General features: G+C 37.0%; 4 protein-coding genes across 6 annotated transcripts; 2 read left to right on the plus strand and 2 right to left on the minus strand.

The window, feature by feature from the left end:
• Positions 1 to 1570: 1570 nt before the first annotated feature.
• On the minus strand, positions 1571 to 8002 carry LOC103342867 (RNA methyltransferase family protein). Its single transcript, XM_008246523.2, has 11 exons — positions 7625 to 8002; positions 6526 to 6768; positions 6003 to 6164; positions 5204 to 5313; positions 4299 to 4407; positions 3131 to 3286; positions 2890 to 3005; positions 2650 to 2816; positions 2208 to 2338; positions 1982 to 2121; positions 1571 to 1900 (listed from the first exon to the last, which is right to left on the minus strand). Exons 1-10 carry the CDS (start codon positions 7946 to 7948, stop codon positions 2014 to 2016), a joined length of 1626 nt encoding a protein of 541 aa, XP_008244745.2. The 5' UTR covers positions 7949 to 8002; the 3' UTR covers positions 1571 to 1900; positions 1982 to 2013.
• Positions 8003 to 8126: 124 nt separating this feature from the next.
• On the plus strand, positions 8127 to 8961 carry LOC103342869 (small ribosomal subunit protein eS30z/eS30y/eS30x). The gene is made up of 3 exons (XM_008246524.2): positions 8127 to 8263; positions 8352 to 8489; positions 8760 to 8961. Exons 1-3 carry the CDS (start codon positions 8260 to 8262, stop codon positions 8804 to 8806), a joined length of 189 nt encoding a protein of 62 aa, XP_008244746.1. The 5' UTR covers positions 8127 to 8259; the 3' UTR covers positions 8807 to 8961.
• Positions 8962 to 11104: 2143 nt separating this feature from the next.
• On the plus strand, positions 11105 to 14450 carry LOC148917933 (glycosyltransferase BC10-like). 3 transcript variants are annotated; one of them, XM_089049513.1, is made up of 3 exons: positions 11105 to 11585; positions 12050 to 12595; positions 13496 to 14450. In XM_089049513.1, the coding sequence occupies exons 2-3, from the start codon at positions 12077 to 12079 to the stop codon at positions 14132 to 14134; spliced, it is 1158 nt and encodes a 385-aa protein (XP_088905639.1). In that variant the 5' UTR covers positions 11105 to 11585; positions 12050 to 12076; the 3' UTR covers positions 14135 to 14450. The 3 variants fall into 3 exon arrangements, with proteins under 3 accessions (XP_088905639.1, XP_088905637.1, XP_088905640.1); XM_089049511.1 differs by having other exon boundaries at positions 11451 to 11585; positions 12077 to 12595; XM_089049514.1 differs by lacking the exon at positions 11105 to 11585 and adding an exon at positions 11804 to 11920.
• Positions 14451 to 14864: 414 nt separating this feature from the next.
• Positions 14865 to 18071, minus strand: LOC103342871 (IAA-amino acid hydrolase ILR1-like 4). The gene is made up of 5 exons (XM_008246529.2): positions 17582 to 18071; positions 17375 to 17500; positions 16686 to 17000; positions 15775 to 15903; positions 14865 to 15541 (listed from the first exon to the last, which is right to left on the minus strand). The coding sequence occupies exons 1-5, from the start codon at positions 17939 to 17941 to the stop codon at positions 15134 to 15136; spliced, it is 1338 nt and encodes a 445-aa protein (XP_008244751.1). The 5' UTR covers positions 17942 to 18071; the 3' UTR covers positions 14865 to 15133.
• Positions 18072 to 19177: the final 1106 nt, after the last annotated feature.

Consider the following 19177-nt stretch of genomic DNA (forward strand, 5'->3'; position numbering starts at 1 on the left):
CTTCCGAATTGTGGTTTTTATTAAAAATGATCACATGGCATGCACTTGACCTACTTTTTTGGTGCAAATATTATTTTTCTGAGCCAAATTTTAGAAAAATTAATTAAAGAAAACAAGAAGTAAAAAGAGAAAGACTGCTTCTATGCAATAAAGAGTAGGTGGATCCCACATGCCCACCTCTATTAGAGAAGTGATCAGCAAGATGGTCAATAAATGTGGTACGAAATAACCTAAACCCTAATCTTGTTTTACCTAGTAGTCTTTAACATCAATACACACATTAATGTAAGTGTATTCATATGTATATTAATTTACCTATAATTCTTTTTGTTTTTTCGCTAAGACTTACCTTCCTTTTTCTTTTTTTAATTTAAAAATATATATTAATGTAAGGTGTATTGAAGAAGAATTGGAGCGAAGAATGAAAAAAGGACACAACAAGAATTTACAGATTTGGCGTCTGAGCACTAAACTAGGCACATCATACCGTTCCGAAACATGAGTCCAATATATTAGGTGGATTTTGAGCATCTGAGGTCGTTTGGTTTTCCAAAAGAGCATTTAAAAGTTATAGTTAATTTTTAACTTTTTGTTTATTTACTGTTTATCTTTCAATAACTCTCTAGGGCAGTCTAATGGGTAAGATTGATATATTTAGACAACCCTCGTGTATGGTTTGTCTCAACTCATCTTTTATCAAATAAAATAAACAGTGGGGAATTCCCTCTCTAATTTTCTGGTGGATTCCAGTTTTATATTCTTTCCTGGGTTATGCTTGTAGCCTATTCACTTGTGTTGTGTTACTAATAATCCTTTGTTTTTCTTTTCTTTCAAAACTAGGGACATGTTGCTGAAAACCCAGGACCTCCGTAATAGAAATGGGTTCCCAAAGCCTTTCTCGGGAAAATGACCACTCCCCATTTGAGTAGATGTGTGATGACCCTCAGCTCGTGAATCGTAAGTGTTCCCTCCCCAACTAATTACTTCAGCACTGCCTCTTAGACTCGGGAGGATGGTGTTAGGCCAGTATCCTCACTTTATTCTGATTTCTTTATTTATTTTTTTGGTCCAATTAAATCCCCACGATATTTTAATTTTAATTTTTGGTCGAATTATGCCCTCACTTTCCTTTTTAAAACAATTTCCTTTTTAAAAATCCCCGATGGACTTGAGACCTTATTTTAGTTTGTGAAAAAACAAGAATAGTGCTTGAATAAAATTGTTTTTTTGTTAAACTTGTGTATAATTGAATTTTTTTTATTCCTTTAATTAAATACTTTATTAAGAAATATATACCATAAAAAAGTATACAAATTTATAAATAAACCCAATTCTAGACATGTATTTATAAAAAAACCCAAGCACTATTTAAACATAAAAATACACCCAAAATCAACCCCAAAGTCAACTTTTTGGGTGTGTTTATAAATAGGTTTTGAGTGTGTGTAATAATGAGTTTTGAGTGTGTTTATATGTTTAAATAGTGCTTGGGTTTTTTTATAATTTCAACTCCCATTTTGGGTGTTTTAGTGAAACTCCCAAAAAAGTAAGCGTGTAGCAATCCCACCAGTGAAGAATCATGAACTCAGGTATAACATTGCGGTTGACCCGACAGTGTTACATGTTCTCAATTTTATGTCTTCAGTTGGAAAGGATGCTTCAACCCCACAAAATACAAGGCCACTACAAGGTTACAAATTAATTGAATCGCCTATGGAATTGATAACGGTGGTTGAAACTATTAAACTCTTTCGCAGCCGAAAAAGAAAACGGCAAGAAATTAAAGCGACCTGCTATGCGTTTCTTCTTCTTGCTCTTTCCAGACCCCATTGTCACCACAGTTCCCAGGCAAGCTTTGCAAATCCAGCAAGAAACATTTTGAACAGGTGGTTTGAAAAGACTGAAATAACAGGAGCATTTGAACTTAATTGAACTTCAAGGCATAGTCTACGAAACGAAATAAATGAAGAGAATTCTGAACCTGAGTAACAAAAATCGTAACCATAATCGGGGTCAAGAAAGCTCCAAAAGGCAAACACACTCGATATGAGGAGTGTGAGGGAACATGTCTACCGGCTGTATGCTCTTCAGCTTGTAACAGCCTTCTATACCTTTCTCTGTCTGCATAAAGTTTTTGGTAGGTCATAGAACTGAATTGAGTATCCGGCAAAAAGAATAAAATCAAAGGTGAAAAAGCAGATGCATACCACACCATGACAGAGATAATCAAGGTCACGTGCACATGTGGCAGGATTACATGATACATAAACTATTCGTTGTGCCTTAAGCTTTAGAAGAAATCTGATCAACTTCATGTGCATTCCTGGACGGTTTGGATCTGTATGATTCAGCACATCAAAACACGGTCAGAGGCAAAACGCTGTATATTCCAATTAAGGTCATATGTCAAGCCAACCATCCATCTAGGAAATACCAAAAACCTTCTTTCGTTCTACACGGGAAAAATTGTTAGCCATAAACGTATTTCTTTTTTTTTTCAAAATCATTTTGCATCGTTAATCATAAAGCTTATCATTAATCGTAAACATATTTCCTATGCTTCAAATTCATTTGAAGAACAGAAGGTTTATTATTTGGTCCAAAAGATTAGTGAACCTAGATGAATTACGGCAGTAAGAAAAACATAACCTGAAATAACTATGTCGGGCTTAGGAAAATTGTTCCCGAAACTTTCATCAATTTTGTTAAGATCCCCTTGAATAAATGTGGCATTCTGGATGCCATTCAGTTTGGCATTCAGACAAGCATCTGCAATGGCTTGAGGAATTATTTCATATCCATAAACATGTTTGGCCCTGCACCAATCAGGCAAAGCAAAATGTCAGATTTGAATACAACATTTATAAAAAATGAACAGTAGACAATTACCTTCTGGCAAGTGTCAGATCAATGGTGCCAGTCCCACAAAACAGGTCAAGAACAACCTCTGAGCCATCTCCTCTGAGAGCAGCACAATCTTCTATGAGTTTATATAAAACCTCTGCCTAAAGCATTTAAAGATTTTTGGCATTTAATTTCACGGATAGTATTCACAAGGAAAGTATCAAGCAATTCAATATGAAAGCAAGCATCAGCTGATGAGGCATTAAATTTCTGTCACATTGCGTACCTGGTGAGTATTTGTTTGGAAGAACGAGTTTGCCGATATTTGAAAGGTAAGCCCTCTTAAGTTCTCCGTGATGCTAGATTTGCCATACAAAGTGTATTCCATCTCCCCAAGAGATGTGTTACCAACAGAGGTATTTACATTGTTCATGATACTTACCTATCAGTCATAAGAAGATGACTTAAGAGATTAAAAAAATTAAAGGATCAAAAATGAAGTACGAATTGATGAGTAAAAAAAAAATAATTGAATGACAGACTAACAATAAGAGATATGACGACAAATGCAAACATGATTCAGGAGTAAAATGCATAACATTTTCACATACCATTTGTTTTTGTTTTTTGTTTTTTGTTTGGAACAAAAGAAGCTAGAATTGATATCTTATTAATCAAAATATAGCTTTTAGGAGACAGTCAAAAATGAAATGCTACAATTGTTCTAGGTATCTTATATGGTACAGTAGCTACACAATCTAAAAATATAAAAATATAAAAAATTGGGGCTTCCCAACAAGAGAGCATTAGCAAACACAATGACACAAAAAAGTGTATAAACAATCAGCATTGTGAGTCATGGTCAATGAAGGATTAAAAGCAACAAAAATCTAGGAATTAGTAGAAAGTTACAACAATTCCTCTATTGCAGATTGCCAACCTTAGATGCAAGCTAATGAGTTCTTGTGATAATGAAAATATTCTATCACATGTATAATCAGTTCACTGACTTTCTTTTGACACACACCAGCAATAAAGTCAAACTAAGTAACAAGCTACTGCAGCACTCATAGAAAAAGTGAAAAAAAACAAACAAACAAACAGAACCAGATTATCAATTTAAATATGTTCAATAACAAAGGCCGTTTTACTGGTTTTACAATAACAAAGGCCGTTTTACTGGTTTTATCATTCATATAAACACAACAACTGTTTTCACTATGCAACTGACATTCACAAGTTTCCAGTCTCTGGACAAAATGGGTTCAGTCAACTGAACCCATAATACACAGGAAGCAAGCCAAGAAACTTAGTACCACCCAAGGCATCATTCTGAGAACTGATCTCAATTATTTCAATTTGACTGGAAAGCTGAAATAGATTATAACCTCGTTCAATTAATCGTTACTATGTTATATCCAGTACCAATTAATATAAACATCAGCCATACAAACCACTTCAGGAATAGCTGATATCTTTCCAAGAAGAGGCTGAAGCAGTTCTGGCTTGTAAGATGAGGTCACAAAATTAACCATAAGTTCAGGAATACCAGTCTTCACATTCCTGGAACACAAATCACAGCCATTACTTAATATGAAAATTTGATCGTCATGAGCTCACAGACAATAATATATAACTAAAATGTAAATCACTGTATGATATAAAAATTACCCTACGGAGGTCCTGCAGGAAGTGACAGGTATGTGCACAAAACTAATAGTAAACTAAAGAAATGTTACGTATTCAAGCTATCATAAACATCTGATGGGTATAGTTACATTTTTTCAAGAATGTCTCCATGTTAAAAATACACATACAGTACAGCCTCCAACAAATGTACTCAAAGGGAAATAAAGTATTTCAATTCTTCCTCTGTTTCTTCATCTACATGATTATGGCTTGAGTTGTAGAGTAAACATTTCCAATTCAGCATCGTCTGATTATATTCAAAAACTTGGTATTTGCCCAGACTCTCCTATAAAGCCATTTGAAGGGTAGAAATCTCTGTTCATCATGCCCCACCCTCATTTTCCAATTCTTTTCATTTTCTCTTTTATTTTTCCCTTTCTTTCTTCCTACCACTACCCATGAAAAGTTATATTTGAATCATGGAACAGGATTGATAAATGGCAAGTACATGTGTACAAATGAGTGGCTTCCTTTGTGAATATGAGAACTACAATTTGCTTACACACACGCAAGAGTGCACACAAACAGAGGATTCCATAAGTTGCAAGTACACTCATGCATATTAGTAGCTTCTTATGTTAGTACAAGACCTACAGCCTACTTACACAGGTGTATGACATATGCATTTATATGGAAAACAGATTATGGGACATCATACAACTTGCAGTACCTTCCAGTTCTTAGCATTAGATGCTTAAGAAATCCAACATGAGAGAAAACATCATAAGGAGATAGACCTAATTGTGGATCTCTCCAACAGTCTTGAACGGCTGCAAGAACCTATACACCAGCAATGCAAGTCACTGAAGCAGGATGGTACAATTTACTGACACTAATAAAATACATTGCCAATAAATGAAGCTTAAAGTAGACAAAGAGGAAAAGTTGTGACATCTTCGAAAGTTTTACATGTTACAACCTGCCTGCTTGACAATGTGAGATTTCTAGTATACAGCTACAGAAGACAATGAATCCTTGATTGGAAACTTCATTGTGCTTGTGCCCACATACAAATTATTATGTTGAGATTATGCTAGTGGGATACACAAGAATAAACCTTAAGAAACTAAATTATCTTTTTACAGGTATTAATTACACAAATTCCTACTGTTGAGAGAGGCATCGATTGTCATTTTTTGGTCCCCCTAGCAGATTTTTTTCCTCTTCTCAGGAGTAACTGGAAGGCAACTCTTTCCGTAAACTCCTTCATGAGCATGAAATGTTAATAGACTCAAGTGAAAAATTTAGGTCTCATACATTACCTACTACGAACAGTGATCTTTCATAAACATTCGACATCATTCACTAGTAGAGTGACATCAAAAGCAAAAGAAATGTTGAAAAAGGAACCCTTGAGTTTAATGGTATACACAAGACAAAGAATCTCAAGGGAGGGAGAAAAAATCCAAATATTTTCTACATTTAATAACACAAAGGCCTCAGAAAGTAAAACTGCAAAGGAAATATACCATATTGGCCGGCTCACTTTGCAATAAGCACTTGTCAACATTTAGAACCTTATCGAAGAAACCAGGAGCATGCAGTCCCAGGGCATAGTTGTCACTTCCATCTTGTCTGTCCATTAATGATTCTCTAGGTAACCATTTTTGAGAACCAAATGAGAACTCCATCTGCAAAAAAAGGGGAAAATATCAAAAGATATTTTTAAGTAACAATAAATATTGATATACTTTGCTAAAGAGAAAAATAATTGCATAGCACAAAAGACTTCAAAATTCTTAAAAATTTGTTTTAGAGTGGATTGCAAGGTAAAGTTAAGAATATGCAGAGATGTACATGCTACAGCAGAATAAGGCACTCTGGTGCTTTGATTATTAAAGTTGCCTTTGATAAATAGAAATAAGCAGGCTGTGCTAGCTAATATGAGTAACGTTTTCTGAAGCTGATATAAAAGTAAGAGGAAAAACATTGTGGCCATTGCATGTAGCTGAATGAGCTAAAAATTCAACAAGGTTTATGTTATGCACTAGCCTTATTCCTGTAATGAAACTGGATTTCACAGGGAACAATGGGCTTCATGATGCTTTGCGATTCCAGTTCTGTCTGAGAAAACTTTCCAAAATGTATGATCAACTCATGAACTTGGTGCTCCTTAGCTTTGACTTGTGCCTCATAGGACAAATTTTGGGTTTTACATCCTCCACAGTAAGAAGCATATTCACAAGGAGCATCCACGAAGTCCCAATGAGGAGAAATTGTCTTTACCTTTGTCACCTGCACTTTCACCCGAGAAATGTTTTATTCTGAAAAGTTATTAAAAAGTACATGATACAGTTTCTATTGTATACCCTAGCCTATGAATTGTGTGGGAATGGGAAATCAAACAAAAGTCGAAACCAAATACAAGTTGCACATCATCTCAAGTTATATATAACAGCAACTTATAGCAAAGAAACACTGCTTCTGTTAATGCTATTTCTGTTTTCTTTTCCAAGCCTAACGTCACTCACTAAAAACCTCCATACATATTATGAACAGACATATTGGAAGCAATTCCTAATACTCCATTCTGATTTGATTTAATTCAAATAACAAATCTCCAGCGGACCGAAATTAGTGCAATATATCAAGTGATCTGCTTTTCCTTTTTTAGTGTCTTTCATGATCTAGTTTTTCAATGGGTTTCACAATTCGTGCCAAGGAACCACTTAGATAGATCACTAAGCTAGAATAATTCAGTAATCCATGCCTCCTATCCTACCAAATTTGTCTTAAAGGTCCACCCACCAATTTAGAAGGAATGTTTAAGCAAGGACTCACAACCATCATAGTTCAATTCACTTCAAAATTAACTGTGACTCAATATACTTACCATCTCGTATTCCTCCTAACTTCGCAACAGAATCAGCAAATAGATAAAAACAACATCACATATCCATTTCAAAATCAAATGAGAAGTGAGAGCAACACAACTAGCACTAGAAACACATTCCCACAATCTATATGCTCCACTAAGCTGACACTTCCCCATTCTCACACCAAAAACATCATACAAGCAAAACCCAAGATTCCATTTTCCTACTCCATTCCAAAACTTTCTCAGAAACCAAACAGAATCCACTACTCGTACCTCAGCATAGTTCCCTTTCCTGCGAGTAACACGCCCAATGAAGCGCTCACCAGGCAGTGCACGGTCACACATGACAACGAACCCAGTGTCAGCAACCTTGCACATACCTTTCCCTTTGAAAGCCAAAGACTCGCAAACCAGTTCCAGAGTCTGGCCTCGCTTTGGGAAATATGAGCTGGGCTTGTCGGTTTTGGGTTGGGCTTGCTCTGAATCTTCGGTGAACTGGGACTGTAGAGAAGCCAACGAGGTTGAGTTGCGGAAGGTTCTGAGCCACGGGCGCATGGTGGTCACGTGCCTCAGGCCGTGGCCCGGCATGGTCGCCATTTTTAGGAGATAGTGCTTGTCTGCGTCGGAGGGAAAAGAAGAAGAAAGAAGACGACGATTGAATGTAAAAATTCAGGATAGAGGGTATTTTGGGAAATGTAAACGAACACAAAGAAACGACGACGTTTAAAGAACAAACAGATGAGGTTTTAGTTTAACGACGCCGTTTAACTGAATCAAATGACCTTTAAATAGTCCACAACTCCAGCTACACCAAAACCCTAATTTCAGAGAGAAGCGCGCTAACGTACACACAGAGCTTCCATCTCTCTGATTCTCTCTGACGGCAAGAGCAGCTTCTACGATCAGCCATGGGTATAATTTGATAGAGTTTTATTTTCCTTTCTTGTATGGGTTTTGGCGATATTTGATTGGTTTGTGACGGTGAGTGTGTGCTGTGCAGGAAAGGTTCACGGATCGCTCGCACGTGCCGGGAAGGTTAGGGGCCAGACCCCAAAGGTTGCCAAGCAAGACAAGAAGAAGAAGCCCAGAGGCCGCGCCCACAAGCGTATGCAGTACAACAGGAGATTCGTCACAGCCGGCAAGCTCATCACTCTCATTTTCTTACATTGATTATTTTATGATTTTTTTGAATTAGTTCTTTGGATTTGATAGCTCTGTTCAATTGAAGTCTGGGGGTTTTGTTTACGGGTATTGAAATGTGATGTTGGTTTTTAATTATAGTGTTGTTGGGTGTGGTACTGGTTGTTTTGGTGTAGCTATGGATGAAAATATTTTATTTAAGCATGTATTTGGGGAACAAAGGTTGATGATTTGGAGGTACTGATTATACTTTTGGTTCAATTTGCAGTTGTTGGATTCGGAAAGAAGAGGGGGCCTAACTCTTCCGAGAAGTAAGGTTGCTCTATGACGACTTTTGCTGGTGTCTTATGAGGCATTAGTTTCATTTTGAAGTACGGATTTTGTAGTCAAACTATGGTTTAGATTTTCTACTGGCTCTGTTTAATTGTTTGGATTGGAAAATGCTTATTAATATGTGCTACTGTTGACCACATTATTGTGTGCTATTGTTCTTCCTAAGTTTTGATCTGCTCACTCCTCACTGTTCCAATTTTAGAATTGATTTTTGGTATATCTGGTGCCATGCCACCCTTGTATGTGCCTACAAGAAATTACTGATCTCAAATATGCGAGGGTTGAAAAGTTAAGGAGTAGTTTGTGTTTCTCGGACATCTTAGTTTAATAGATTATATATTTAGCTTTCGGTTGTTCGCCTCTCACAAGCCATTTGTGACAGTTCCCTTTTCCACAACTGACAACATTGCTCCTATCTTAACAACAGCGTCACTGTTTCACTCCCTTCTCGTAGACTCTGACCTTGAGTGATATCCTATTTTTCCTTCTCAAGGCGACCCATCTTTTCAGCTCCAATCTTTTAGGTTTAGACTAGCTTCCGGTTCTCTTTTTCTTTTCAGGTCCTAAGTTTTTGAAACAGAGATCTTTGTATTCTGGGTTCTCCTCTTCATTTAGTAGAAGAAAATAGTGAAACACGTTTCCTCAAATTTGGTGTTCCTTGGTGGAACAAGAGCCTAGAGTCAGACCAAAGTACGGCACTTCCAAAGTTGGCCTTTGAAAGAGACCCTGAATGTAAAACCCAGTTCTAGATGTTGTAGTTAAATAGACGAGTTGGTTTTTGAATAAGAGGTACAAAGAACATGGATTTTGAAGTTGAACAGGATGAGTATATATGAGGAACAGAGTGATACTTGTGAAATCTGTCGTGATGATTGATCCACATAAGGAGCTGGATGAAATATCAGAGATAAACTTAGTTTCTTGGAACATGATAATTGGAGGCCTTATTATTGACTGGGGCGTTTGAGTCAAGTGGATTAATGTTGCAATAGGTTATGAACATTTAGGGCTGTCTTGACTGCAGGACAGTTTCATTCATGTTCTTTGAGGGTTGATCTAGTTGTTTGATACCAGCTCTTATGCATTGGTTTACCATGAACTGTATGTGTATCTTGAGACCCATCTTTTCGAAAGGGGGGATGGATGATGCTGATTGTGATTTTGATGGAACTCCATCAGATTCATAGCAAAGAGAGGGTGTGAAGAAGGGATTTGCTGGCGGTGGATGTGATGTGAAAAGTAGTGATAGTTTGAGGTGTTGTGGTTTTCTGATTGTCCTTTGAATAAGACATGGAGGTTGTAATGTTTTAGGAGTGGAAAAGGGCAAGTCCCTTTATGCTGCCAAAGAGGCTTTTGATTCTATTGTAAGTAACTAGTAGTGAGGCGGGTAGGAGTTGGAGGGTGGTTATGGAGACATCATCATAGCCTCTTCGTTTTTAAACCTTTTTATTGAAAAAAAAAAATTGTTTCTGTTGTTTTTAACATTTTTAGGAGGCAAGCTCGTAGAATCCAACCTTTCCTGCATATGAATATGTATATTTCAGAGCCATATTCCAGTACTTCCGTAAGGCTGACTTCAATGAGGTGGCTATGTAATCTTCTCATACGAAGCCAATGAGAGTCCAATTGTCAAATGTTGAGTTTCTCAACGTGTTGTCCAGTAACGTTTACTTCATAATAATGTAAACGTTTAATATCAAAGGAAAGACAAGAAGAAAAGAAAAAAGCTTTGCGGCCTGCCAATTGATCTGTCGTTGTTCACACAGCCGTTTCGCTTATCGGTCGTTTCGTAAAGGATGACAAAAGTGACAGAGAAACCAAAAGCCACCACCTTTTAGAAAAAGTTGAATCGAATAAAAATATTCCCACACTTAATGTGATTCTCTTTATTTGGAGTAATTTTGGCATGTTTCAGGTACACTAGGTTATACACAAGATATGTCGAAATATTTTGTTTTTATTTTTAAAAAACAGTGCAGTAAGTTGGAGATGTATTTAGTTGGGGGTAAAGACTCGTATAATTGGTAACAAGGGTTCTAATTAAAATTACTGATAACATTCCTATAAGGGTTCTTAAATTTGTTATAGATGGGTTTGGGCAAGTTTTAATATAAAAATTCAAAGATTTTGTTTGAACAAAAAGGAAAGAAAAAAAAAATCAAAGGAATTATGGAAAGAATTAAGGGAAACTGAGAAAGTGGAACCAATTGATTGACACAGCAAACCCGCCAGAGCCCTAACACGTGCACATAGAAGAAGCCACAAAACACACACAAACGCAGGAAGAGAACATTAAGACGCAAGGCATGAGCTTACTGAGGCACGACCGCGTATTTGCCTTTGCCTTGCTTTCCCCAAACTCCAAAACGACCAAAACAAAACAAAATCCCCCAAGACACCCTCCTCGATTTTTCCACCACCCTCACACACTCTCTGTTTGTCACTCTCTCTCTCTCTCTCTCTCTCTCTCTCTCTTGAATGCTTCAGTTTTACTTTTCTCTTCCTACTTTTTTTAAAGTTTCAAACAGCCCACGGGACATATAAAAACAGAGAGGAAACAGAGCCCCTTAAACCTCTCTCTCTCTCTCTCTCTCTCTCATCACAAACAAAGCACAAATTCATTCCCTCGTTCATTCAATGGAAGCCGGCGCAACTCAACACAATTGAAGTTGACAAAAGTGTGAACCGATCTGCTTTGGTTCGTCAAACGTATCTGGCATTCACGCAGCCACAAATAGCCCCTGTTTGTGCAACGCACATGGTAATAATAGATTCTTCCCCGTTTCGTTTTTTCCTTTTTTGTCTCTTTCTGTCACCATGTTGCATGCTTGTTCATATTTGCCAAGAAGATGGGAATATTAGCTTGTGATTTGAATTCTGATCCGAAACTTTCCTGTTCTTGCCTAGAGCCTTATGTTTAACGAATCTCATGTTCGGCGAAAGGACTGATGTTCTTGACTTAATGATGTGATCTTGATCTGGTTGAATCTGTGATGCATTATGGGCTTCCGTTGTTGCATATATTTGAAAACCCATACCGCAAAAACCAAACATTCTTCATTATGCTTATTGTAAAGTCCTTTTTCAGAATCTGGGGTAATTCAAATTCAAAAGAAGGGTGTTGCTGAATCAGATGTTTTTCAGACCAAAAAAATAAATCAGATGTTTTGAAAATTGCATAACCCAGAACTTGAATTTGAATTTTTTTTTTTTCTTTGCTGACAGTTGGGTTTGATTGAGATTTGAATCAAGATGCAGTCAAGGGTGGTGGCATTGGAGGAAGGCAAGGACCCTGCTACTGCATTTAAATCCAGCCATGCTAGGGCCGTGCCTTTGAGACTAGTTCAATTTCTTGTGATGTTTGTAGTCCTGGGTATCGGGGTTTCGATTTTGAGTATGCACACGATTCGTTTTTTTGGAGTTCAACATGTGGCTCCAACAGCACCATCCACTATTAGGCCTTGCTTTGAAGAGCCAAGTAGTTTAGAAAGCCGGATTAGACCTCCATCTAATCTGTTGCACGCCATGAATGACACAGAGTTGCTTTGGCTGGCTTCATCTGCTCCTCAAATAAACGACTATCCTTTTAAAAGAGTTCCCAAGATTGCTTTCATGTTCTTAACTAAGGGACCATTGCCAATGGAACCTCTTTGGGAGCGGTTTTTCAAAGGACACGAAGGGCTTTACTCCATCTACGTCCATTCACTGCCATCTTATAATGCTAACTTCTCGCCTTCGTCAGTGTTTCACAAGAGACAAATCCCGAGCCAGGTATCTTAAGTCTTTTCATAATTATTACTAGTGCTCCTACATGTTTTTGGACAATTCTCTAGAATGATTCTTACCCAGATTTTCTTAATGGCATTCCTCTCATTGAATTTGTTTCATGCATTTGGTGTGCATCTTGTGAGATGGTGCCCTATCTGTGGTTTAATAATTAGGGGAAGTGTAAACTTGCCAATAATGAAAATGACTTGATCAAAAAAATGGTGTAAAATTTTCAATAGTACCAGAATAATTTCTCCAATCTCTCAGCAGTCAAAATCTGTCCTTTAGGTTGTACACTGGGTTATGAAGATTGTATGCTGATGTTCATTTGCATTGTATGTTTAAAAGGAATACTTTTGAATTTTTCATTTAAAAGGTATTGAAGGATGAGCTCCTGCAGGCCATGTATGATGTAGAAATCTTTATTTGCTGTTCTTATGTTGTTTCAATATGTCAATTCTTGCCATGTTTTGGTGTTGTTTAGGAGCATTCTCTGACCATCCTTGTACAGCGCGCATTTTGCTTCCACATTTACCAATGTTTATGCACTGCAATGGAGTATCTAGTGAGAGTAATAAGTTCATTGATCAGTAAGGAACATGTTGTGGTTGCAAATTTTTTCCCCTGTTGGTTATTTACAGAAAAGGGCACCTGATTATCAAACATTAGATACCTTTATGTATACACAGAAACATTTCTCTGACATGCCTCTTTCCTACATTTAGCACTTTATATTGACAGCATTAGAACATTTATTTTTTAACTCGGTAAATTTTATGGCAGCCAATTCTTTGACAAGATTCGGGCACCTCAATAATTTTCTATGGCATCTTAAGCATGTTTTTTGGAACTTACTTGTTCTCTTGTATTAAGACATGTGACCATTTATATTATATGATTCAGGTAGCAGAGTGGGGAGAGATGAGTATGTGTGATGCTGAGAGGAGACTCCTAGCTAATGCGTTGCTCGATATCTCAAATGAATGGTTTGTCCTCCTTTCTGAGGCATGTATTCCTCTCTACAACTTAAGCATTGTCTATCACTACTTATCAAGATCCAGGTACAGCTTTATGGGTTCATTTGATGAAATTGGGCCATACGGGAGAGGACGCTATGACGGGCGCATGGCCCCTTTGGTCAATCTCACTGAGTGGCGTAAAGGGTCTCAGTGGTTTGAGATTAATCGGAAACTTGCAGTTAGAATTGTAGGAGACACAACTTACTACCCTAAGTTCAGAGACTTTTGCAAACCAGCATGTTATGTGGATGAGCACTACTTTCAGACAATGCTTAGCATTGAGACTCCACATCTTTTGGCAAACAGGACCCTTACTTATGTGGACTGGTCAAGAGGTGGTGCTCATCCAGCTACATTCGGCAAAGCTGATGTTACAGAGGAGTTCTTCAAGAAAATTGCTGGAAGTGACACATGTCTTTACAACAACCAACCAACCTCACTCTGTTTTCTTTTTGCAAGAAAGTTTGCCCCGAGTGCTTTGGAACCTCTATTAGAATTAGCATCCAAAGTATTTGGATTTTGACATATCATTGGCTTCTAAACTGCGTGTTTAGCAAAGTTCTGATGGGAGCATGCGAGTGTAGTTTTGAGTTAACCCCAGACCTGTCTGTTGAGATTGATTCCTTTTTACCCAAATTCAATAGGTTTTTTGAAACTTAATGTTAAAGCATATTGTATGTATAGAAAAATAGGACCTAAAAAGTAGCATCTTAGAATTTTTCTGGTACAATAATGATTTATATCCATATCTGGTGGGGAATTGATTGAATGTAGTTCCACTGAATCATATTTCATTCAATAAATATCCTGACCTCCCATTTCTTTTTCTTTTTATGAAATTTTCTTACTCCATTTCTAGTACTTAAAAAACAATCTCCTGATGCAATGCCAGCTTGAAGTAAGTTTGTTTTTTTTTTTAATGAAGCCATGGGGAATTCAGATGCAGAGATAATTGCTCTTGATTACTTGATATATCTGAACATAGTTTATATTACATGGGGGATAAAATATATTGAAAAGATTAACCTCCCCTCTTTCTCTCTATTTAAACCTCATTAACGAAATGCCTGCAGCCTAGAGAAAGACAAAATAGTCACTTGTGTAATAATAGTTCATGCTGTTATTATGTCTCCAAGTTTGAGCCCTTCAAGTAGAATCCCTTCTAGTGCAGGGGCCTCTATAATGGTCTGAGGCAAAATGCTCATCGTTGTACAATTTCTGAACTCTCATCACGGAGAGAGGAAGACCATCGGTTTAGAAAGAGAATACCAAGACGGTACCCAAAAACCACCATGGATCGTATTATCAGCAAATGCGTGTATCGCGGAGCATCATCCAACTTATTTGACAAATATGATCTCAAAATTACAACATCAATGAGAGCTAAACCTTGGTATATTTGTGTATAATTTACCTAGGAAAGAATCATTTTGGTGCACAGTTGCTGCAATATGAATCTCATCCTCCAATACTCAATGAAGACTTGGTAATGTTTGAACCAACAAATTAGTCACTAAGCCCTTTATAATTCATCATGGTATTCTTGTGCTGGCAAAGGAACTTCCTGTTGGAGTTCAAGCAAATACCTAATAGCCAAAGAAGCGTGAAGTGCAGCACCAAAAGGAAGTGCATCTTCATTGATTTGGAAGTGAGGTGAATGTGGCATATGCAGAGGTCCAAGTTTGTCATCTGCCATTCCAAGCAAGAAAAAGTATCCAGGTATTGCTTCTTGGTAATATGCAAAATCCTCAGATCCCATCAATGGTTGATGGTCTTTGACTCTGTGGATGCCAAGCATATCTCCAGCTACATTCCGGAAGTGTTCGTGCAGGTCCTTATGGTTTATGGTCGGGGGGGACAGAGGTTTCTCATCTTCAAGGAAATTGACAGTTGCACTGCACCTTTGTACAGAAGCTTGTCCCATTATGACCTGTCAAAAGAAGCAAATCAGATTTTTGTTGCCAAAGTTTTGGAACGTGTGGTTGTTTGTATTAAAAGAAAAACTATTTACACAGCACTTGAAGACGAAACCAAAATGAACAAAGTATAAATATGAAAATAATTAAGTACCGAACTAATTATTTTCTTTTAATATATTCAAGAAAACAAAGAAATCAATCAATCCTTTCATAATATACATATTACATGTGTGATTTGACTGACCTCCTTAATACGCTGCTTGAGTTGCATTAAGCTCTCCCGTGTAAAGGCACGGAAAGTGCCACCAATTCTGACAGAATCTGGAATAACATTGAATGCATCACCTCCTTGAAATTTTCCAACCGTGACTACCTGAAAATATATACTTTAGTTTATTTGAGAGCATTTACAAAATAAATAACGTTGCTAATCATGAATTAAGGAAGCCAAAACTTTATGCAAATGCACCAAGTTCTAACAGGAGCAGCACAAATGACATGAATTTCCAAAGGATAGGATTATTGGAGGATAAGAAATTGGTGAACAAAATATTTGAAAGTTGACGCTAGAGGAAAAGATTCCTTCAGTTCTCTTCTTCAAGAGAAGTTCAATAATATTTGATAATACTCTTGCATCATCAAAGAGTAATTAAATATCTAATGTATGACCACCCCTTAATGGCAGTAGGCAGGACAGGTCTGTGATTTTAATCTACTTCCAAATACCTTAAGTACCGCTAGGTCTTCCTGCAACACCCACTCCACCATAAAAAGGAAAGCTCTTCCTCTGTATCTCAATGTTGCCATTTTCCTTATCACAAAGTTTATTTCTATACAACCAAAGACTGTAAAACAATGCAGTTGGGATAGTTTCAGACAGTCACTACTATGTTAGACTGCACACCAAAATGCAGAACACCACTGTAATAACTAGTGCTGCAGTCATTTTACAAGGGGATGAATCTAGAGTAGGTGCTCAGTTATCATTGTTTAACAAAAGCAAGCAGCAAGCAGTGCCATCTATATTCCAATCAATTTTTCAGTGAGAACGGACGAGTGTAAACAATCTAAGTAAGAACCCAAACAAGGAATCAATACTCCATAGAAATTATGATAAGATTGGTTCACACTACATAAGAATGTAACAGGTTTTACCTGTGAGTCAAGTGGATCAGCTTCACGTGAAACAAGATGTTGCAAGCTGACAATCACATTTGAAGCTGCCAGTATCGGGTCAATCGCATGCTGAGGAATGGCTGCATGACCGCCTTTTCCACTTATTGTGGCTTCAAAGAAGCCACTTCCTGCAAAAAAGGGACCAGGTCTGGAGGCCACTTCAGCTATAGGTACGTGGTTTGCAACATGCAACCCAAAAATAGCATTAACATTCTCTAATGCTCCGCCATCTATCATTTTCTTAGCCCCTGCTCCTCCTTCCTCTGCTGGTTGAAATAGAAGAACAACTGTTCCCTGTTAAGACAACAATATTTGGACGATATCAGGCATCCAGAAAATAACTATCTTATGAGAATAATAAAATTCGCAATAACCTATGAAGCCGTTTATGCATGTTATCCATATAAAATACACATATTTTCTCCTATGCGGACGTCTGGAAGTTATCACTGTGTTGACGCCATGTATTTCTACTTCCCCTCCCTGCTTTCCTCCTTGTTTACAATGGCAATGCATGGACAAAAGATTTTTCATAATCCCCTAATTCTTGTATGTAATTTTTGCCAATTAAAGTCAGGAGTGTTGTAGAGAAACTAGTGAACAACCACAGAATGCAATATTTCCTAAAAAATGAATGAAACATTAACTACAAGTTCAACAAAACAAACCTGTAAATCTTTCTCATGTTCTTTAAGGATCTTTGCCGCACCAAGAAGCATTGCGACATGAGCATCATGCCCACAAGCGTGCATTTTCCCAGGAACTTTACTCTTGTGCTCCCACTCCACCATTTCCTATAAAAACATTTGATCAAGTTCAGAACAAAAGGATGGGAATGGGGGTTTCAGGCTTTTATAAATTCATAATAACCAAACCTGCATAGCCAGAGCATCCATATCAGCTCTTATTGCAACAAAAGGCGGTTTTCTGGTGCCAATGAACCCTACAACACCTGTAATCGCAATTGGGTATTTATAGTCAATACCCATTTTATCCAATTCTGCTCTGACCAGCTTACTGGTTTGAAATTCCTCATAACCCAATTCTGGGTTTTCATGTATTTTCCTTCTGATTCCCACCATCCAATCAAACACTTGAGGTTTCTGGGCAAAATCAAGTAACTTGAAGGGGATTTCTGAGAGCCCATTTGAGCTCACAGAGGAACTTGAGAATATAGTTGTTGGACCAAACACAAAAAGGACTATAATCAAAGAGACTTGCATGTGGAACTCCATGATCTTTCTGAAACTGAAAGCTTGGCTGATGATTGAAAGTACAAAAGAAAGTAAAGAAAGCCAATTTATATAAAAAAGAGTGGGAGTTTAGCAAAATGTGTACAATAACATTGGAAAATTGGTGGCTGCTTGTGATGGTCACACGGACTGCTCAGTCAAACAGCTGATGTAGGACAAGATATGAGTCAATTTAAGTGTGAAAAATTAAATAAATCGGCTCAAAGTTAGTAAGAAATATTGTAAGAGACTGGGATTTTATTTTATATTTTCTATCTTTATCATATCATTAATAAATCATTGAGAATTTAAGCAACGATATAAATTCAAGTCTTTCAACTTCCTTGGCGCGATGATAAAGGCTCATGACTCAGATTCTTATTGTGCTTGCAGAGGCTTTTGCCACGTCTAGGTGGGGAAGTAAATGAAAGCTGCTGAAAGTCTTGGCAAATCTTGGGCTGAATTGTGATCTGGGTTGTAGTGGTCAAGCTAGGCCTTTATCTCTGTTTCTGTTTGGGCTTTTGCCCCCATATTTAACCTCAAAAGAGAAAATCCAACCACTATTATGTGTAGGGCAAAAAATTTGTTTAATCCCATTTGAATATATATTTAGGAAGGTGATTTTCCCACTTCTTTTTTGTTTTATTGGAAATTATATGTTCTCATTCTTCTTTTGTCCACTCCACAAAAGAAAAGTGAGAAAATTAACACCCTATATTTAATCTCATTCATAGATATGGGTTTAGCCAAGTTAGCTAGATCAGATGTGCGGCCACTATGTACTGAGTTCGAATCCCCTCCCCATAGTTTATATTAGTTTAAAGTATATTATCGCTTATATAAAAGAAAATATAAAAAAATCTATCTTGATTCATCAAGTGAAAACTTTACGGTTTTGATTTTTTTTATTCTTGTAATTTTTTAACCATAATATACCTGACAAGCATAGCGTCGAAATTTTTAAAATTTTAAATTGTGAGTATTTAATCACACAGTAGCTCAAAATGTCAAAATTTTAAATTTTCTCGCTATGGAACATAATAGTTTAAATTGGAAAAAGAGAAATTGTATGTAAACCTCATTCACAAAACACAAATTGTTCTATTTACAATTAATATCTACTAATGCCAGCAAGAACTTGTTAGTCTTTCTCGGATCTGATTGCTTCACCAAGAAGTAAAGGTCCAATTTGTAATTTTATCAAATTTTTGTGACGTTTTAATGATGCGACTTTAATCT

This window comes from Prunus mume, linkage group LG4 (genome assembly GCF_029339155.1).
Source record: "Prunus mume cultivar Tortuosa linkage group LG4, ASM2933915v1, whole genome shotgun sequence".
In the NCBI taxonomy this organism is placed as follows: Eukaryota; Viridiplantae; Streptophyta; class Magnoliopsida; order Rosales; family Rosaceae; genus Prunus; species Prunus mume.